General features: G+C 43.6%; 1 protein-coding gene across 1 annotated transcript; it reads right to left on the bottom strand.

Annotated features, from left to right (window-relative positions):
• Positions 1-1,336: 1,336 nt before the first annotated feature.
• Positions 1,337-22,544, bottom strand: LOC120930570 (mucin-3B-like). Its single transcript, XM_040341745.1, has 7 exons — positions 22,218-22,544; positions 19,817-19,921; positions 12,953-13,074; positions 4,839-4,897; positions 4,578-4,720; positions 1,609-1,665; positions 1,337-1,509 (listed from the first exon to the last, which is right to left on the bottom strand). The coding sequence occupies exons 3-7, from the start codon at positions 13,025-13,027 to the stop codon at positions 1,337-1,339; spliced, it is 507 nt and encodes a 168-aa protein (XP_040197679.1). The 5' UTR covers positions 13,028-13,074; positions 19,817-19,921; positions 22,218-22,544.
• Between the last annotated feature and the right edge of the window lie 502 nt (positions 22,545-23,046).

Here is a 23,046-nt window from a genome sequence, read left to right as displayed (position 1 = left end):
CATCAGTACATGTACACAGGGTTGTTTCTAGGCAGTTGAGTTTAGAGGCTTTTTTTTTAATGGAAAAAAATGGGTTCAGACACTGGCCCAGATTCAAGAAGCAATTGCGCCTGTGTAACCATAGGTTACACAGCGCAATTGCGCACTTGCTCCGGCGTTACGAGTGCTCCTGATTCAGGACATCGTAACGCAGACTGCAGCCTAATATCTGCGTGGCATAAGGCTCTTATGCCACACATATCTTAGGCTGCATTCTTGCGATGACCGCTAGGGGGCGCTCCCATTGTGCTCAGTGTATAGTATGCAAATTGCATACTAACACCGATTCACAATGTTGCGCGAGCCCTGCGTACGCAATTTACGTCGTTTCCATACGGCGTGTTTAGCGTAAGGCTGCCCCTTCTAATAGCAGGGGCAGCCAATGCTAAAGTATACCCGTCGTTCCCGCGTCGCGACGTTCCAATTTTACGTAATTTGCGTAAGTGATTCGTGAATGGCGCTGGACGCCATTCACGTTCACTTTGAAGCAAATGACGTCCTTGCGACGTCATTTGCCGCAATGCACGTCGGGAAAGCTTCCCGACGGAGCATGCGCTCTACGCTCGGCGCGGGAGCGCGCCTAATTTAAATGATTCCCGCCCCCTACGGGATCATTTACATTAGGCGCCCTTACGCAGGGCAATTTTAAAGAGCGCACACGCAATTTACGGAGCTACTGCTCCGTGAATCGTGCGCAGCGCAGATAATTTGCGGGGGCGCAGGGCAAAAACGCTGCCCTGCGCCTCCGTAACAAATGCGCAAATCTTACTGAATCCGGGCCACTGAGTTTAGAGGCATTTCAAGTACCAAACGTGGCTAAACGCGTTTAGCCGCGTTTCGTTTACAGACATTTTTCAATTTTTTTTAAACGCTTCTAAACGCAAATGCGGCAAAATGCTGCTAAATGCGGCATGTAAACGCGGGTTACTATCTGTCAAGTTAAATCGTTCAGGAGAGGTTGTAAAAACGTCCCGTGTACATGAAGCCTTACTGAAACGTTAACCTGTCTTTGGATGGTGCCAAATCAGCAGATTGCCATACTGTCTGGACAATATCTGCATAGAAACCAATCAGCTTACAGTTTTTTTTTGGTCAAAGCTTAATTGAATAGTCTGAAGTTAGAAGCTGATTGGCTATCATGAACATCTGCACCAGATTTTGCACTCTACAGTTTTAGTAAATCAACCCCACTGGGTCTAAAGAGGTATGTCAGTGTATAAAGTGACATCTGAAGACCATTATTTGATCTAAGTGTACCTATAAATGCATGAAATAATGAATTGGAATCAAAGAATACTCACGAGCAGCGGGGCCCCGTCCATTTCTCGATCTGACAGGTTCCATTATGACAGTCCTTAAAGCGAGGAGATTGTTTACCACAGTGAGACACACAGATAAGATTCCCATTTTCAAATTCTGCAGTATAAAAATCTTTCAAACCGTCGTCGTCAACCTTTTGCCTGCATTGCTCTGATGGGACAAGAGATAGAACGTGTCGTTGTCTTACTATCGTCTCTGGAACGTCCAAGGACAAGTCACTGAAGAATATCACATGAACATTTCACCTACCTTCTTCAGATATCGGGTCCTTTGTAGATGTCACTTCAAAGGCAATACACATGGCAGCTATAAGACATGAAAACATAAGATCATGACATAAAGTTTGGTATTAAACGCCATTTCTGTGTTGGCAGAAGACACAAAGGTACAGTGTATGTGCAGGAGTACATTTCCTACAAGAGGTTTGTGGTTTGCAAGCTGACCTGGATGCACTGTTCTTATTGGACAACTATGTGACAAATGGGGGTTAACCCTTTTGCTGCCACTGACTTATGGTATATGTCGGCAGCAGTGTGGAAAGGGGGAGGGGGATCACAGGTGCCCTTCACACAGGGCTTGCTCTATTTTGATCAGCAGGAGATCTGTCTGCTGATCCCTTGCTGATGGGAGCAGAGCGGGGTTAATGACAGGTCTGTGTCAGCTCAGTTTATGCAGAGTGGACATGGACACTACCCGCTCTGCTCTATGGGTGGCCAGGAGTGAAATGTTGTCGGTTTACACCCGACTACCTCTGATTCGCCTAGATGGAGAAGGATGATTCCCCTTCCGTTTTATTTTTTTGGTGGACCCGATTGGATCAGAGGTAAGTGGTTGCAAATAAATAAGTCCATAGGGTAAGGTGACCATAGGGTAATAGTAATGGCAACAATCAGCGACTCTCTGCCCATCACCGCCCGCCTCACAGCCTCTTAAGTCTTACTCTTCAGGCCCCGGCTACTACTGGATGGGGAGCAGAGGAAGATCACTCCACCAGAGAAGGCAAGGAGATAGGCAGGTGGCTGGCCAGGATTTGAGCCAAGGCAGAAGAACATGCGAGCGGAGCTGAATGGGCATGCGCCCGAAACTGAAGAAATATTCCCTCCGCTTCGACCAGCGCATGATAATCAGAAGGGGGCACAGATAATGGGAAAAATACAACCCCCTATGCTAGTAGGCACGGCGGAGCAGGGGTGTGTAATTCAATATTTTTTTTTTATTCTGCACTGATTGTCTTTGAAATTGCCACTGCCCGCTATTAAATCCAATCCGGGGACAAAACCAGGGACGGACTTGGTCCGGGGACAGTGTCCTCAATCAGGAGACTGTCCCCTGAAACTGGAGATGTCTGGTTACCCTACCATAGGGGTGAATGGACCATCCAATCAGGTTTGTCTGAAAAACTGACAGGTGGACCTAATCAGACCCTTCATGTGAAAGGGCCTTAGAGCCGGTTCACACACAGGCGGAACTACTTTGGGGCCGACTCGGCAAGGCGATCTCAAGGCGACTTTAGAGGCAACTTGCAAAATGACTTTTGTATTGAAGTCAATGCAAGTCGCCCCGAAAGTCGTACAGGAACCTTTTTCTAAGTCGGAGCGACTTGCGTCGCTCCTATTAGAATGGTTCCATTGACTACTGCGGACCGCGACACGTCAGACGGCTGAGTCGCCTGACAGGTGGCCCCTGTGTGAACCGGCTCTAACACTTCTGACTGTTACAGCAGCTAGTAATGTGTGTAAATTGGATGACTGTCAGATGGAATTGATCAAAGTAACTGTCAAATGAAAAATCCTTAAGAGTCCAAGGTCTTTATTGTTCAACTGGTTACAATAAGCAGGGCAAAAGACTGGCAATGTGTCTCCTTTGCCACTTCTACCAAATACACCCCCGGCACTGACTCTTGATCAGTGCCAGCCCGTCCAGGCACCACCCCTTCTCTCCAGCCAACCCCTCTATATGCAGTGGGTAGATTCATGCATAGCATAGAAATGTCTGATGGTAAAATTGTTATATTCTTATCATAGGTATGGGCAGTCTAATGCATTAGGATGTGCACCCTTAAGATCAAAAACACATGTTTATGTATCTACATATATATGACCCCGGTACATTGATCTCCCTGCTGGCGCAGTGAAAGAGAAGAGCGTAAACACTTGACATGTGTACATTTTGTTTCAGAATTTCGTTTTCATCCGAAAAATAAATGTATTTAGTTACTCCCAAAATTCATTTTTATTTATTTTGTTTTTCGTTAGAAATTGCATTAGTCCGGAAATCCAAATTAATTAAGGTCGAATCTGTCATTTAAGGCTTATTGTGTTTGTCGAATGTTGAAATAAGATTCGACGGAGCAGCGAAACTGTACGACACCGCGATCGTACATTTCCGGTCCAATGTTTCGCCTACAAGCTATAGAAGAATTCTAATGTTGTATGACACTAGTAATAATTATATTTATTAATTATTTTTATTACTAGTCAACCAACATTAGAATGTTTCTATAACCTATGGGCCGAGCATTTGACCGGAAATGTACGATTGCGGCGTCATACAGTTTAGCTTCTCCGTCAAATCTTCTTAGAACTTTCGACAGACACCATTCAATGACAGATTCAACGTTTGTATGTTTTTCAATGCTTTGTCGAATCTTTGTGGTTCATGTTGAATTGTGAAGTTAGTTCTAGCAATTTTACTGCTCCTCCTCTTTGGTTACAATCAGCCAATAACATTCATCATCATCATTATTTTTATTTTACTTCCCACACCCAATTCCAGCAGCGATCTTTTCTCTCTATGATGAGAATCTTTCCTCTCTATAATGTCAAATCTTTTCTCTCTATAATGTTGAATCTTTTCTCTCTATGTCGAATATTTCCTCTCTATGTAGAATAATCTTGGACTAATAGAGTTAGGTTAGGCACATTCGACCACAGTTTCGATAGACACAGATTGCTATTGTCAGCATGATGACGAATCTCCTATCTATATCGAACTGTTGTTGCAACGAAAACTAAAATAAAGCATTTTTTTATGTCGGATCTTTCGGTTTTCGTATTCTGCGCATTTGTATTCCTATAGGCATTTATATCTACAGGCAGCTCCGGAAGCAGAATTATTCCATGTTATTACGCTGCCTGGGCAAATGCCCCCATGTGCATGAAACCCAAAAAAGTCAAACTAGTTTATTGGTCCAGCACCAGCAGGAGTATTGTACTTACTGTTTGCTTCGCAGGTTTTATTCAGTTCATTCAGGTTTTCTTTTACATCTTTAAGTGTTTTTTCAAACTGAGCAGCTATATTCTCATTTTGCTTATATAGCAATCTCACAATGATCTCATGAAGCACAATAACACTTCCTTTACTGCCGGAGACACAAACAGTTTATTGATCAATTTTTTAATTCTTTCACACATACCATATATAGTATTGGTGGAATCATCATTTATTCATCATAAAATGTCTTAAAAATGTCCTCATACCTTATAGACAGTATTTTTACATCTTCAAACCCAGTAACATTCTTATAAACGATGGTCATCTGTCAAAAAAAATAAAAATAAAGATTACAATCTGCAATATAGACAACAAAGTATGGCATCTGGGAAGGGAATATTCCCCATTGGGGCGCTACCAACATCCCTTGTAAGTTTCAATACATAGAAAATGATGAGCCTAAATGGGACCTTTAAAGGGCAAGTTCATGAAAAATGCAAAGGTGAACCAAATCCAAAAATCCTGGCTACCCCTCAGGACCCTGCTGCACATAGTGGCCCTATGACATGACTGTTAAGGCCATTGGATTACAGTGAACTCATTGTCATGTTCAAGATACTAACCACAACATACAAAGCCAGTCACAACTCTGCCCCAAGCTACATCACCAATCTTGTCTCCAAATATCACCCAAACCGTCCTCTCCACTCTTCTCAAGAGGACCTACTCTCAAGCTCCCTTGTCTCCTCCTCCCATGCATATCTCCAGGATTTCTCCAGAGCCTCTCCCATCCTCTGGAACTCTCTACCTCAACCTGTCCTGCTATCTCCTACTCTAGCTGCCTTCAGGCAATCCCTGAAAAGTCATCTCTTCAGGAAAGCCTACCAAACCTTTAACAAATCTTTTACCACTTCCATCAGCTCATCCCACACAGTTAACGTGGATGTAAACCCACTCTAATCCTTTCTAAACTACTGCCATAGTGCTGATCTATAAGGATATACATGTCTCCTGCATGTATCCTTACCTGTCAAATGTTTCCCCTCTGTCTGTTATAAGAACTGAAAAACTGCAGATTCTGTGGGTGGATCTGTTGTCCCAAGCTCGGTGGGTGGAGTCATGATGTCAGTAGACTCCCCGCCCACCTCTACACTCCCCTTACACTAAATTCTGCTATGATCCCTAACATCCAGTCAAAATCCAGAAAAGTAACCACATCACTTCAGAAAAGGAGTGGGGTGGGAATTAAAAAATAATGCCTGTCTCCAGGCTAGTGCATGAGATATGTAAATAACCTGTCACTCACAGCAAGGGGGCGGAACGGACCAAGGTTTTTCTCTGTAAGTCCGTTTTATTTCACTGAACAATAGTGAATAGTGAATGATAACGCAGCATTCACATTCACAATCAGCTGTAGGCCTCCTGGCCCTCTGGCTCAATTTCTCTCTGATTTTGACGACTTCTCTATGCAACTTTCATTGCTTTCCAATCATGTAGTGATTCATGGTGACTTAAACCTATGGCTAGATGATGTATGGAACCAGGACACTCAAGATCTCCTGGATGACATGCAGGCTTTACATTTTACGCATATAAAGGAACCCACTCATATCAAGGGCCACACTCTAGATGCCCTTTTCCTAAATGGTCTTTCCATTTCAAAAGTGACGATACAAAAAATTGTGTGGTTAGATCACATTTTGATTTCGTATGTTCTTCCCGGCTTTGCTCTCAAAAGAATACAGGCGGGTAATAATATGCATAAATCAATTCCATTTCGAAAACTTAAGCCTGTCAACTGTGATGAATTCAAGAACTGCTATACTAAAACCGGCAACGAGAATGAGGAGAATAAGCTTATGGACGATCTCGAAGAAGGTGTTCTCCAATTAGAGCGTGCCTTGGACGATTTTGAATAAAAAAATCATTGAACGAAGTGGCTTCCTTTCAGGTGGCTAACAACCGGCCGAGATTACAGAAATCCCAACCGTGGTATTCATCTAGCCTCCTCCCTCTCAAAAAAAAGAGATGGTTCTTGGAGCGAAAAATGGCTAAAATCTCAATGCAATTTGGACAAACAAGCCTACCGCATACATTGCAGAGGTTATGCCAAGGCAGTAAAAACGCTAAAAAGAACATATTATAATACCAAAATTAGCGTCGCCCCTAACCAAACGGGAGAATTGTTCGCCATAGTCCGGGAGATTTTTGAGCCAAAAAGATTCCACTCCAAGATTATGGCGACTCCACAACTGTGTAATGATATCCACCAGTCTTTAATTTCAAAAGTGGAGAAAATCTGTGCTCGATCCTCCTTAGCACCCCCCTGTGCAACACCAAATACCAAAACCACCCTGGAAAAACTACATAAATTTCGCCCAGTGTCAGAGGAGGAAATCAGAGCTATCACCTCAAAACTGAAACCAACCAGTTATCCTGATGACCCCTGCCCTGCCTGTTTCATTCAGAAACATGTAGACACTAGTGTTGCTCACGAATATTCGTATTGCGAATATTCGGCTCGAATATGGCATATTCGAGTATTCACGATATATTTCGAATTTCGCGGTGAATATTCGCTATTCCGAATATTCGCATTTTTTCAATTTTATTTTTAAAACAGATCACATCCTATCGACGTCTAAAAGCATTGCTGGTATGATTAGAGACCCTGGGCCGAGTAGCTAAGCTGAGGCGATCCTTTTATGTTGCAGAATATAAAAAAAAAAAATTGCAAATTTTCGCTAATGCGAATGCGAAAATGATTGCGAATTTTCGATAACTGTGGTAGGAGAACTCTGATTGTCTTTGATGCAAAAGGGGGGGGCTTTGTGTATGTTTCTGTTAGGAATATTTGTATGTTTGATATTATTTTTTTTTGTAAGAAGGAAAAAATTGCGCATACCTTAAAAAAAGGGGAGAATACAGCAGCAACTCAAAAATGTTATACAACATAAATTAATACAAGACAGAAAATGGAGTCGCTCTACAAGAATAAAACATATGTCTAGTGACAAGGCATGTGGGCAAATTATAAAATAAGCAAGCGCAAATAACTTGTGAAATACACAGTGAAACAAATATATAAAGAAATATAGTCCCAATAATAGAAAAATAATCTTTCATAAAAATGTCTTTGATATGTGAAGTGAAAAAAAGTCCAAAGCATGCAGCATGAACGTGTTCAATCTTCAAGGTGTTTGATTGACAAACGGCTGTGACAGATGGATAGAGTAAAGAATCACCACCAATGCAAAACACTTTTTATTTTCTATTGTAAAATATCACGAATATTCTGAGCCAATCAGAGTGCTCCTTCCGCATTTGCCGAATATTCGCAATTATTTTGTATTGTAAAATATCACGAATATTCTGAGCCAATCAGAGTGCTCCTTCCGCATTTGCCGAATATTCGCAATTATTTTGTATTGTAAAATATCAAGAATATTCTGAGCCAATCAGAGTGCTCCTTTCGCATTTGCCGAATATTCGCAATTATTTTGTATTGTAAAATATCACGAATATTCTGAGCCAATCAGAGTGCTCCTAGCGCTGTTGTCGAAATTTTGCCATCAATATCGCATTCGCATTTTGCGAAATTTCGATAAAATATCACGAATATTCTGAGCCAATCAGAGTGCTCCTACCGCAGTTATCGAAATTTCGCAATTATTTTCGCATTCGCAATAGCGAAAATTCGCAATCATTTCATTTCGATAAAATATCACAAATATTCGAATTTAGCGAATATATCTCGAATATTCGACTATATATTCGAGATATATCGCGAAATCGAATATGGCGTATTCTGCTCAACACTAGTAGACACTCTGGTTATTGACATCTGCAGAGTAATTAATTTGTCCCTCCGCCTGGGTATAGTGCCATCTAGATTCAAGAGAGCAATCATACTCTCATTATCGAAAAAAGTGTGCCTGGACCCCACGATACTTACCAACTACCGCCCCATTTCTCTACTGCCTTTTCTATCTAAGGTCCTGGAGCAGGTTGTGTTTATCCAGCTGCAGGAGCAGTTTGAGTCACACGGTCTGTTCCATGACTGCCAGTCGGGATTTCGACCCGGGCGCGGTACGGAGATGTCCGCTCTAGATATGAGGGAACGTCTGCTGGGTGTCCGCGACGCGGGGGGTCCGCAGCCTTGGTGCTGCTGGACCTCTCCGCGGCGTTTGATACCATCGACCATTCTATCCTTCTCTCTAGATTGCAATCTTTATTTGGCTGTGAGGACTCAGTGTTAAATTGGATTAGATCCTTCTTGTCCGAAAGAAAGCACTCCATAAAAATGGAGTCATCCCGCTCAAACACCCAACCATTGACCTGCGGGGTACCTCAGGGCTCTGCGCTTTCTCCCTTATTATTTAACTGCTATATGCGCCCACTAGCCGACCTCATTATCAGCTATGGTCTAGGCTGCCAGATCTATGCGGATGACACACAGATCTTGGCAGACCTTGCAAGTGGACCTAATATGCCTGACTAGCTGAATAAGGGACTATCTAACATCCAACAATGGATGGACACAAACAGGCTAGGCCTTAACGCTGACAAAACTGAGCTTTTGCTGATCGGCCCACAGGCCAATTCTACCCTCTTACCTGCCTGGCCATCCTCGTTCGGCCCTGCCCCAACTCCAGCTCAGCGGGTTACAAATCTGGGTATCATTTTTGATGCTGAACTAAGCTTCGTACCTCACGCAAAATATTGCATAAAATCAGCCAACTACCATCTGCAATTATTACGAAAAATTAAGAACCTTTTCACTCAGAACAACCATATGATCTTAGTTCATGGACTTATCCACTCTAGGTTAGATTGCTCTAACGTGTTCTATTTAGGACTCCCACAGAAGTGGACAAAACGGTTGCAGATTACACAGAGCCATGCAGGTAGACTAGTCACAAACTGCCCAAGGCGGAATCACATCTCCCCGGTGCTTAAGGATCTACACTGACCCCCCGATAGCAAAACGGGTAGAGTTTAAGGCTCTCTGTCTGGTGTTTCCGGCCTATTGGCAACTAGGCCCGATGTACTTATCGAATATGACACAACACTACTGTCCACCCAGAGAGCTTTGTTCAACTGATGCCCTGTTAGCGATAATTCAACCTAGTGGCTTAGCTTCAAAGGGTGGCCGCCGGCTCCAAACACTGGGGAATTCTCTTTGGAACCGGCTCCCTCATCAGCTCCGAGCATCCTCCTCCTTGATGGCCTTCCATAAAGGCTTGAAAACACTGCTTTTTTTACAAGCCTACGGATAGACACTTGGCCATCAGAGCTCTGAGCAGGACGCTGCCTTAATCCCAGGCTGCGGTCCATGGTAAGGGAGTAGGGATGGGCTCCTTTAGGTAGATTCACAAAGAGATAGGCCGGCTTATATACAGATAAGCTGACCTAACTCTGACTCTAAGCCGACCTATGTTTAAGTGTATTCTCTAACAGAGATACACTTAAACATATCTAAGATAGGACGGCTTGTGCCGTTCTATCTTAGATTGCAATGTTTTGGCTTACCGCTAGGTGGCGCTTCCATTGCAGCCGGCGTAGATTATTTAAATGAGCATTTATGACGATTCCCGAACGAACGCGAGCCCGCCGCAGTCGATTAACGTCGTTTCCGTAAGCGATAGGCCGCCTAAAGTTATTTCACCTATGAGGTGGAATAACAATGTTAAGTATGGCCGCCGTTCCCGCCGCGAGGTTGCGTACTGGGAAATGTAGTCGCCCGGCGCATGCGCAGTGTCAAAAAACTTCAAAAAACTTGAGGTCAAGCCTCATTTCCATACAACACGCCCCCCTCCAAGTCATTTGAATTAGGCTTGTTGGTAAGTGCTTAGACGCAAGTTTCACAACTCGCATTCGGCGCTCTATAAGCATTTATTCCAATCCAATCCAATAAAAGAGGATTGCTCAGAGCTGGATTAACTCTGTGTGGCAAGACTGGGCACAGATGATAGGAAATCTTATACTGTACATTGTAAAAGCCAAAAAAATAATAAATAAAAATTTTTGGGCCAGATTCACAACCAGCGGGCGCAACTTAACATTTCCGATTTAAGTTACACCGCCGCAAATTTTCTGCCTAAGTGCCCGATCCACAAAGCACTTACCTGGAAATTTGCAGCGGTGTAACTTGAATCCGTCCGGCGCAAGGCGGGCCCAATCGAATGTGGCGAGTCCCATTTAAATTAAGCGCGCTCCCGCGCCGGACGTACTGCGCATGCTCCGTCGGGTAAATTACCCGACGTGCATTGCGCTAACTGACGTCGCACCGACGTCATTTGCTTAGACGTTAACGTAAATGGCGTCCAGCGCCATTCACGGACGTCTTACGCAAACGACGTTGCTGTTTAAATTTCGACGCGGGAACGACGGCCATACTTACCATGGCTTAAGAGAACTAGGGCTCAGCCCTAGTTTTACGTGGCGTAACTCGACAGAAACGACGTAGAGTTAGATCGACGGGCCGTTCGGGACATTCGGGGATCGCCGTAAGTCTTCATTTGCATATTCTACGCCGGCCGCAATGGCCTCGCCACCTAGCGGCCGGCCTAGAATTGCATCCTTAAGATCCGACAGTGTAATTCAATTACACCTGTCGGATCTTAGGGCTAGCTATGCGTAACTGATTCTATGAATCAGTCGCATAGTTAGAAACAGAGATACGATGGCGTATCAGTAGATACGCCGTCGTATCTCGTTTGTGAATCTGGCCCTTTGGGTTTAAATCCACTTTAAGCCTCGTACACACGATTGGATTTTCCATCGGGAATTGTGTGATGGCAGGCTGTCGGCAGAAAATCTGACCGTTTGTATGCTCCATCGGACAATTGTTGTCAGATTTTCCGCAGGCAAATGTTGGATGGCATGCTTTAAAAATTTGCGTGGACAGTTGTGTGTTGTAGGATTTCCCGAGCATGTGTACACAAGTCCGTCGGACAAAAGTCCAAAGTACAAACACGCATGATCGCAATCATTGCTCACCAAACACAACATTAGCAGAAGGTGCCCAAAGGGTGGTGCTAAAGAGCTGGAAAAGCACGTAGTTTCGCGTTTGTTGGCCGGCAATTCTTTGCCGTTTGTATGCAAGACAAGTTCCTGGCCAACGCCCTTCGGACACAAGTCATACACTTTGTCTACAGAAAAGCCGATCGTGTGTATGAGGCTTTACAAACTTTTGTACCACCTGTCCCACCCTATTAAATTGTAAGCTCTTCTGAGCAGGGCCCTCCTAATCCTCTTGTCTTGTATTTTATTGTATTGTCTCCCTTTTATAGTGTAAAACACTATGTAAACTGTTGGCGCTATATAAATCCTGTATAATAATAATAATAATAATAATAATAATAATAATATGAAGAAGAAACGGAGGGGAGGCATTTGTAGTCCTGTCCTGATACAGTACAGTAACTGAGTGTTGTCACCCTAGGAGAGGAAGTCTGTTACTGGCAGGATTATCGGCCCAGATTCACAAAAGAGATACAACGGCGTATCTCCTGATACGCCGTCGTAACTCTGTTTTAGGGTCTTCTTAACTATGCGACTGATTCATAGAATCAGTTACGCATAGATAGCCCTAAGATCCGACAGGTGTAATTGTATTACACTGTCGGATCTTAGGATGCAGTACCTCGGCCGCCGCTGGGAAGAGTTTGCGTCGTAAACCAGCGTCGGGTATGCAAATTAGTAGTTACGGAGATCCACGACGGTTTTTCGCGTTCGCTACGTCGCTGCTAGTCTAGTTTCCCGTCGCAAAGTTAGTCATCGTTTTTGCTGCCCTAACTTTACACAGCACACGTATGTGCTGTATAAAGTATGGCCGTCGTTCTTGCGTAAGACGTCCGGGAATACGAAAGTACGCTACGCACGTCGCCGTTTCGAAAAAATGACGTCACTTCGCGCAAAGCACGGCGGGAATTTTAAAACGGAGCATGCGCAGTAGGTCCAGCGCGGGAGCGCGCCTAATTTAAATGGCACACGCCCATTTGAATTACGTGGGCTTACGCCGGAGGCCGCCAGCGTAAGTTTTCATGCAAGTGCTTTGAGAATCAGGCACTTGGGATGAAAACTTGCGGCGGTGTAACGTATCTACGATACGTTACGCCGCCGCGATTCTACGTGAATCTGGGCCATCAGGTATAAAAAAGGAAAATACCCTGAAAAAAAGAAAAGTAATGTGGGCACCACATCTAAAAACTGGTAAGCTGTAATATATAATATTTAGTAGTACCTAATATTGTTTTGGGCTTAGATACACTTTAAACGTTCAGTGCTTGTCATGCATAGGAGCTCCCTACCTATTCAGGTAAAATGTGATTTGTAATGACGGGTACTCTTTAAATACAGGTTGTAAACCACTTACATTTATTCTAAAGTCATATTCAAAAGTTTTATATTCATCAGATGTGTTATCTTTCAGATTTTCAGTAAATTCCATGTTGGAGAATTTCAGGTCTACATTTAAAGACGCAGTGGTGCCATCATCTATAATGATAGAAATGTTGGTTTTGTTAACGACAGAGAAGAACTCCAGGCTAAAAAGAACAACCACTTTTCAAGCACTTAAAATTACTACTGCCAATAAGTAAATGTTAAAATCAAAACGTGTAGCGCTGTCAAACCAAATCTAATATAGAAAAAAAAAATATCTGAAAAAGGGAAAAAGAAGAAAAATTATTAATAATCCAAATGTCCCAATTCCACATTCATAAAGTGAACTCAAAACATGTGCTGAACCAATGTTCAATCTGTGAAGACACCCAGGGCTCCCCACAGGGTAAGTATATCTGCTTACCAGATTTTAAGACACTCCAGGGTCTATCTGCCCATTAGTAGGGACGAGCTTCGAGTTCAAATCGAACCCACATTCGACTCGAACATCGGCTGTTCGACCGTTCGCAGAATATCAAACATTATGGGCCGTTTGCGCCAAATTTGAGTGGCGCGTCACAGCCCATAATTTACTGCGGCATCACAGTGCATTGCTGGCTGTTGATTGGCCAAGCATACACTATGGCCCGCATGCTTTGGCCAATCACAGCACAGAAAAAACAGAGAGCCATAATTGGCCAAAGCCAGGGTGGCTTTGGCCAATTATGTCTCGGGGGTTTAGTACACGCCCACACTATATAAGGCCGCCTGCGTGGCGGCCTTGTGTAGTGTGTTGCTGCGGTGGTTAAAGACAGATAGAGAGAGAGAGTTAGATAGAGCAGGCAGGCAGGCGGCGAGTCAGTTAGCTGCAGTTACAGTGTGTAGAGGATATATATGCATCCCAGGTGTTGTATATATATGTATACACTGTATTCAGTTTAGCTAGATCCGTTCCTGTATTCTCTTCATAATATACTGACAGGCAGGCAGGTGATTGTGCTAGCTGCAGTATTTTCACTTAGTGTAATGTCCTTTGCACAGTGTGCACCTAAAACTTACCTGAATACAATTATTGGTGTTCTCATACAAATACAGGCAGGGAGCTGCAGTATTTTGTTTTAGTGTCCTTTGCACAGGACCAGACAATACATTATAGCCGCAAGCAGTTTTAAATGACTTTTTTTGTGCAGGGGCAGTTCTAAACACGGGAAACACGGGAAACACGTGCCACTTCACAGGCATACTATAGACACCCAGCAGGTACGATATTTAAAGGAATATTTCACTTTTTATTTTCACTTTAAAGCGGAGTTCCGGACACAATTTCACTTCTTAAATATAGATACCCCTGTAATACACAAGCTTAATGTATTCTAGTAAAGTTAGTCTGTAAACTAAGGTCCGTTTTGTTAGGTTGTTACAGCATTTAGACACTTTATAAAATAGAAATTGACTGGGGCCATCTTAAGTGTGGGCATCATGAAGCCAGACTGTATGACTTCCTGGATTTCAGCCTTGCAGATCTCGCACATGCTCAGTGCTGAACAAGCAGTGTCAGATCAGGTTTCAGCACCTGTGCTGTCCAAGTCACATGATTCTTTGAGACTGGGGAGTGCACAGACTCCTGGAAAGTTACACCCACTACATTCCCAGGAGTCTGTGCGGTGTAGGTTAGGAAGCATTAAGCACCTAGGTGCAGGAAGTGGGAAGATTAACTATTCTGCCTAGCAACAACACTTTGAAGACATCTAAAAAAAATAAAAAAATCGTAAAGGACTAATGACATTTTTTTAAAACTACTGATGTAATGTTATATTTATGGGTGGAACTCCACTTTAAGCATCATTAAAATCACTGCTCCCAAAAAAATGGCCGTTTAAAAAAAAAATTGCATTGATACATGTCCCCTGGGGCAGGACACGGGTCCCCAGACCCTTTTTAGCACAATAACTTGTATATTAGCCTTTAAAATTAGCACTTTTGATTTTGAACGTTCGAGTCCCATAGACTTTAATGGGGTTCTAAAGTTTGCGTGAACTTTCAGTCCGTTCGCAGGTTCTGGTGCAAACCGAACTTGGGGGTGTTCGGCTCATCCCTAATCATTAGTGAGCTTTCACCCCTCACTATGGGCTCAACCACATTCACTACCCAGCCAGAACCTTCGAACGGACCGAACGTTCGCGCGAACATTTAGAACCCCATTGACGTCTATGAGACTCGAACGTCCAAATTCAAAAGTGCTAATTTTAAAGCCTAATATGCAAGTTATTGTTGTAAAACGGGTTTGAGAACCCGGGTCTTGCCCCAGGGAACATGTATCAATGGAAAAAAAGTTTTAAAATTGTCGTTTTTTTCATCATTGGTATTGAAAAAAAAAAAGACAGTTTTTAAAACTTTTTTTCCATTGATACATGTTCCCTTGGGCAAGACCCGGGTTCTCAAAGACATTTTCACAGGCATACTATAGACACCCAGCAGGTACAATATTTAAAGGAATTTTTCTTTTTTTTTTTTAAATTTAAGCATCATTAAAATCACTGCTCTTGAATCTTTAGGTGCAAACTATAGAGCACAAGTGCAGTAACACCAAGTAGGTTTAGGTGCAAACTACAGAGCACACTTGTAGTATACACCAAGTAGGTTTAGGTGCAAACTATAGAGCACAAGTGCAGTAAACACCAAGTAGGTTTAGGTGCAAACTACATGTAGAGCACACGTGCAGTACACACCTAGTAACTTTAGGTGCAAACTAATAAGCACACTTGCAGTATACACCAAGTAGGTTTAGGTGCACTGAGCACACGGGCAATACAACACGTGAGAACACTGCTGTTAACACAATCAACTGCCTGACAGATTAGGAAGAACTAATCTAACTAAACTATACAGTGTATAATTATATGTACAACACCTGGGATGTATATATATCCTCTACACACTGTAAATTTAACTGACTAGCCTGCCTGCTCTATCTAGCTAGAAAAAAAAGACAATCTCTCTCTCTCTGACTGATCTATAACCAGCGCCGCAACACACTACACGAGGCCGCCCTGCAGGCAGCCTTTTATAGTGTGGGGCGTGTACTAAAGCCCTGAGCCATAATTGGCCAAAGCCACCCTGGCTTTGGCCAATTACGTCTCTCTGTACTGACGGCGCTGTGATTGGCCAAGCATGCGGGCCATAGTGCATGCTTGGCCAATCATCAGCGCGCAATGCCGCAGTGAATTATGGGCCGTGGTGCGTCACTCGAATTTGGCGCGAACAAACCTTTTTGTTCGTATTTCGGCAAACGATTGAAGATACGATGTTCGAGTCGAACATACGTTTGACTCGAACACAAAGCTCATCCCTAGACATCACCGCTGCTCTGTGCCTAGCCTGAGGTGTGTTTCGTCCAATGGGACTTCTTCTGCCTCACAGAAGAAGTCCCATTGGACGAAACGTATGTCAGGCTAGTTTCCTTGACTGATGATAATTGTGGAGTATACACCTGTGGATGAGAACATCTATCACCTATTACCGATCGTTGGATTGATCCTCAACCTGGTTCCAGTTCCATCCCGTCTTGTACAGCTTTGAAGTCCAAGTATTTGGTCGCTACAAGCCTGATTGACTTACTGCCGCTGGCATGTGTGTCCACTCTGTCCGGTAAGAGTATTCATCTATATTCTTTTGGTGGAGGACACACTACAATTCCTGGTGTCCCAACGGCCAACCACGTTTGGTCCCATTATTCCAAGTTCCATCTTGGAGTGGGTTTCAGCTTTACACATTTGTGGACACTCATATCAATACGTTCACTCAGTGACTTTATGGTTTCACCGCTTAAATTCACTAAATTTTATGAGGACTAATTTACTGTATACATCATTATTTTTATGGATACAATATTGCTATTCTCATCTTCTATGCACTGTATACTAGATATGTGCATTCCCGTTCGTACGAATGTTATTTTCGTACGAAAATGTTCATTTTCGTACCCGCAGAATAATGTGTACATACGAAAACATTTAAGCACCAAAATACGAAAACGACGGGATTACGAATGAGTCGCATAACGAACAACTGCAAATACGAACGAACGATCCGATGAAAATACGACAAAAGGAAAACGGCAAAAGAACGAATATGACATCTGTAACAAAAGACTTGCATTCTGTATTTTGTTTGAATCCTTGTTCTGTTCGTATTTTGATTTTCAGTCGTATGTTCATATGACATCTAACAAAAGATTTTCATTCTGTATTTTGTTTGAATCCTTTTTCTGTTTGTATGTTCATATGACATCGTATAACAAAAGATTTGCATTCTGTATTCTGAATTCCTTTTTTCTGTTCGTAATTTGGTTTCAAAATACAGAATGCAAATCTTTTGTTATAAGATGTAATTTTCGTTTTTTTGAATGGACAGTGAGTGTAGTTAGTTAGTGAAGCGGCTTCTCTTTTGTGCTGAGTAGTACAGTAAAGCCAAATAAACTTTCCTGTGGATTTTCGTCTGAAGGGAGAGATCAGTTGGCCAGACTTTTGAACCTGGAACCCAAAAATGGTTTTCTGATGGAGATTAAAAACGAACGAACGTTCGGTAAAACGATCGTTTTTATGTTTGTTGTTAAAAAAGTCTGACCAAGTGTATGGAGCTTAACAATAGTTAATATGGATGAGCCGCGTGTTGAAAGTGCCGCGAATCCCGCGATATATTTACGAAAGTACAAAATGACGAAAATTCACGAAAATGATTGTCTAACAAGTAACGAACATGAATTAAACAGAATAACGAACCATCCCGCATGTACGAAAATAAAACGGTAACCAAAATACGAAACGATCGGAATACGAAAAAATCGCGTCGTACGAAAAACGAACGGGAAAGAACAGGAAAACGGGCGTCTTACGAAAAACGAACGGGAACGAACCTACGGAACGATACGAAACGGAACAAAAAAAAACGAAAAAAATTTCTGTGCACATGTCTAGCATGTTGTATTTTTTGAAGATGTCTAGAGCTACACTGTGTTTTCACATGAATCCATTTAAGCAGGCTGGGTAGTGGATGCGGTTGAGCCCATAGTGAGGGGTGAAAGCTCACTAATGCGCAGATAGGCACTGATAAGGTGGCACTAATGGGCACTGATAAGACAGCATTAATAGGCACTGATGAGGTGGCACTAATGGGCACTGATAGGTGTCACTGATGGGCAGGACTAAAGTGCACCACTAGGTGGCACTGAAGGGCACTAAGAGTTGGCAATGAAAGGTGGAACTGATGGGCACTGTTAGGCACTCGTTGGTGACACTGATAGGCAGCATTGATCGGTGGCACTGATGATGAGGCACTGATGGGCATTGATTGGCAGCACTGGTGGCCATTGATAGGTGGCACTGGTGGGCACTGGTAGGTGACACTGGTGGGTAATGATAAGTGGCATTGGTGGGCACTGGCAGGTGGCACTGGTTGGCACAGATGAGGCAGCCGTGGCACTCTTTGTGAGAGACCAATATCCGCCTGACAGAAGGCGGTGATCGGCTTTTTTCCCCCCTCAATCTGACAGCGTGAGGGAAAAAAAATACAGGTTACCGATCTTCTGTTTACATCACGTAGACAGCTGTCATTGGCTGACAGCTGATCACGTAGTAGGGGCCGGGATCGGCCCCTTACACCGATCTGTGATCAGCCGAGTCCCATACAGTCCCTGCAGGGACACGCAGACAGTTCATGCTTGGGAGGATGTCTATGGGCGTCTATATAATTTTTAAAGAACAACTGTAATTTCTGTCCCGCAGCAGCTCCTCCTCTGACCCACTGTTGACTCCTACTGACAATCCTGTTCATTTTTAATGGGACGGCTGGTGATGCGGCAGTGACACAACATAGTGAGGGATGTGGCGACAGCAGTTGAGTGAATGCCGCTAACAGGCACTGCCATGATGGATCTTAAATGAGAGGTGCTCTTTAAATGTAAGGACTTATGCTTGCCGGTAGTTAGAAATCTTTAATATTTGCAAACAAAATGAAGGTTTCCTATTTAGAATAATAAGCTGTCAGGTTAGTAAAACAGCGATATCAGAACCGATTCAATCATACAGTTTGTAGTGTACATAGATTTGCAAAACAATAGGATAAAGGAATATTCCTGAACTTTATTTTATCTCATGGTTACTGTGAAATTGTCTGAATGCATCAATGCAGTGCAGGTTATCTCAGCTTGCAGAGCTTGGATTCATTGAATGAGTTTACCAAAAATGTTAATATTGCAGAATATACAGCCTTGTGCTACATAACTAAGCTCCATTTCATGTTGAATAAACAATTTTTTTTTTTTTTTAAGCATTAATTTTTATCCACCCTGGGATATGTATTGCAGTAAGAGCTGACCCCTTTTTCTCACTATTGGCAGTAAAGCCACTCATTAAATTAAGCGGCCAAGGGTGGGGCAAAGATGGGGTGGAATGAGGCAGCAGGGTCCAGGGTGCCCTGATAATGAGCAACCAGAGGGAGGGTCTGTGATATCCTGGGCTCACAAGAGACAGCTCAAGAGAGGAGCTCCATCTAGTGGTTAAGAGAACTTTCTGCAAGAGAGCGCACTGGCGTAAAGCAGTGAGAGCGGGTCCTATACCTTACTACTGGCCAGTGAATCTGCTCATAACATTGAGGGGCCAATGGTGAGGAAAAGTGGGGGGACAGGGTGGTGGAATGAGGTAACACCAATCTCTTAAGCATAGTTGGAATGTCTGCTATTAAATGCTAATGACACTTTGAAACATCCGCTGCACACTAAGTAACTGTTTATGTGACTGCAACTTAAAAGTTAGATATACTGTATGTTAAATAATAAAGCATTTCTTTCCACACTTACCAACATTTATCTTTTCTTTTATGTCTTGACACAGTTTTCCTTCAAAAGCGCTTGAACAGTTACAGATGCCGTTTTCATAGATACCTCCATTCACGCATGCTAGAGCTATAGAAGAAACAATACAGGCTTATTAAATAGCAACCACACGGAAGTATTTGCCTTTATTTTAAAATGTTGCAAAATTATGAGAAAAAGCAGCACTGTAAGCCAATCAGGCCTTCTTATATTGCACAGTACACATGGGCCCAGATTCTCAAAGGGCTTACGACGGCGCAAGGCTCTTACGCTGTCGGATCTTAAATGCATTTTTTTTTTGTGCCGCCTCCGTCGTTTTCCCCGTCGGGTATGCAAATGAGCAAAACACGCGAATTCCCGAACGTACGCGCGGTCGACGCAGTGAAGTTACGACGTTTACGTTAGATTTGCGACACGTAAAGTTGCCCCTGCTATATGAGGCGCAGTCAATGTTAAGTATGGCCGTCGTTTGAAAATTTACATCGTTTGCGTAAGTCGTCCATGAATAGGGCTGGACGCCATTTACGTTCTCGTCGAAACCAATGACGTCCTTGCGACGTCATTTAGCGCAATGCACGTCGGGAAATTTTAGGGATGGCGCATGCGCAGTATGTTCGTGTTAGGCCGATATGTCTTCTACATATTTTTGGTAAAAAAAATCACAATAAGCGTATATTGATTGGTTTGCGCAAAAGTTATAGGCCCGGATTCACAAAGCACTTACGCCGACGTATCTCCAGATACGCCGCGTAAGTTTAAAAATGCGCCGTCATATCTGTGCGCTGTGCCCACAAAACTAGATACGCCTGAAAATAGGCTTCATCCGACCGACGTAACTTTCCTACACCGGCGTATCGTGGGCGCATATTTACGCTGGCCGCAAGGGGCACTCCCATTGATTTTCTATGCACATATGCAAATAAGAGAGATACGAACGTAGTTGCGCCTGGCGCATAATATACGCGCTTTGCATAAGTCGTACGTCCGGCGTAAAGTTATTCCCCATATAGGAGGCGCAAGTCATGCAAAGGTATGGACCAGGGAACACAAGCCGTCGTATCTTTTGTCGTTTACGTTGTACGTGAATATGACTAGGCGTAGGTTACGTTCACGTCGTAGGCAGTGATTCGACGTATCTTAGGCAGTTGTTTCGAAGTGATTCTGAGCATGCACACTGGGATGCGTCCACGGGATGGCGCATGCGCCGTACGTTATTCGTATCTTTATGACGCTCAGTCCATCATTTACATGGGGTCACGCCTCATTAGCATGGCTCACGCCCACTTCCACCTACGCTGGCTTACGCCGAGGAAACCCAGCGTAGATTTGGGGGCGAGTGCTTTGTGAATACTGTGCTTGCCTCTGTGCGATGCGCCGATGTATGTGAATCCGGGCCATAATGTCTACAAAATGGGAAATAGATTTATTGCATTTTTATATATTATTTTTTTTTTACTAGTAATGGCAGAAATCTGCGATTTTTATTGTGACTGTGACATTGCGGCGAACATATCGGACACTTTTGACACATTTTGGGGGCCATTCACATTTATACAGCAATTAGTGCTATAAAACTGCACTGATTACTGTGTAAATGTGACTGGCAGGGAAGGGGTTAACACTAGGGGGCGCTCAAGGGGTTAAATATATTCCCTAGGGAGTGATTCTAACTATAGGAGGAAGGGACTCACAAGGGGAGGAGACCAATCTGTGTTCCCCTGTACTGGGAACACACATCAGTCTCCACACCTCTGACAGGACATAGATCTGTTTGTGCACACGCGTGCCATCTAGATGGCCGGGAAGCCCAGGACGTCATATGACGTCCACCCAGGATGGGAGATCCCATATGTGGACGTCATTTCACTCTGGGCGGGTAGGGAAGTGGTTAAATATGCTAAAAAAAAAAAAATCTTGGGATTTGTGCCCATATATTTACCAAATATACATGGCTTGACTCACTAACAGCAGCATATAAAGTACTTATTTATTCTTATCTGCCCCCTCTTGGCAGGCCCTCTAATTGCCCTACTTTGGTCACATCTGAAATCAATCCTGTTGGCTCTCGATCAAAAAAAGAGGCTAGGAGCTGCTTTTGACAGCTTGGCTCATTGTCCTGGAGTTTGCAGTGAGCATGCTGTTATCACAGAAACCTTAAAGAGGAAGTAAACCCTGATGGGTTTTACTTTCTCCTTATTTCCCTGCAAAGGTAAAGCATAATGGGCTACTATGCGCGTGGGAGCCGCCAGTCACAGCACATTCTCCTTTAGAAACGGCACGCTCACCGTTTCTAAAGGAGTCTAAAGTGCACCTGCACCGTTGTCTACGGCGCATGCGCTGTAGACATCGGTGCCAGTCTCATTTGTAAATATCTTCTAAACCGTACCAGTAGGTGCGATAGTAGAGGCGGTTGTTGCAGTGCTTGGACTCGTAGGTGCTGTAGTAGAGACAGTTGTTGCAGTGCTTGTAACCGTAGGTGATGTAGCAGTGGGGGTTGTTGCAGTGTTTGGAGTTGTAGGTGATGTAGCAGTGGGGGTCGTTGCAGTGTTTGGACTTGTAGGTGATGTAGCAGTGGGGGTTGTTGCAGTGTTTGGACTTGTAGGTGATGTGGTAGTGGGGGTTGTTTCAGTGTTTGGACTTGTAGGTGATGTAGCAGTGGGAGTTGTTGCAGTGTTTGGAGTTGTAGGTGATGTAGCAGTGGGGGTTGTTGCAGTGTTTGGACTTGTAGGTGATGTAGCAGTGGGGGTCGTTGCAGTGTTTGGAGTTGTAGGTGATGTAGCAGTGGGGGTTGTTGCAGTGTTTGGAGTTGTAGGTGATGTAGCAGTGGGGGTCGTTGCAGTGTTTGGAGTTGTAGGTGATGTAGCAGTGGCAGTTGTTGCAGTGTTTGGAGTTGTAGGTGATGTAGCAGTGGGGGTCGTTGCAGTGTTTGGAGTTGTAGGTGATGTAGCAGTGGGGGTCGTTGCAGTGTTTGGAGTTGTAGGTGATGTAGCAGTGGGGGTTGTTGCAGTGTTTGGAGTTGTAGGTGATGTAGCAGTGGGGGTTGTTGCAGTGTTTGGACTTGTAGGTGATGTAGCAGTGGGGGTTGTTGCAGTGTTTGGAGTTGTAGGTGATGTAGCAGTGGGGGGCCGTTGCAGTGTTTGGAGTTGTAGGTGATGTAGCAGTGGGAGTTGTTGCAGTGTTTGGAGTTGTAGGTGATGTAGCAGTGGGGGTTGTTG

Source organism: Rana temporaria, chromosome 3 (assembly GCF_905171775.1).
Source record: "Rana temporaria chromosome 3, aRanTem1.1, whole genome shotgun sequence".
Classification (NCBI taxonomy): Eukaryota; Metazoa; Chordata; class Amphibia; order Anura; family Ranidae; genus Rana; species Rana temporaria.
The sequence above is the reverse complement of the archived record's forward strand: the minus strand, read 5'-3'. Positions and strand labels throughout refer to the sequence as shown.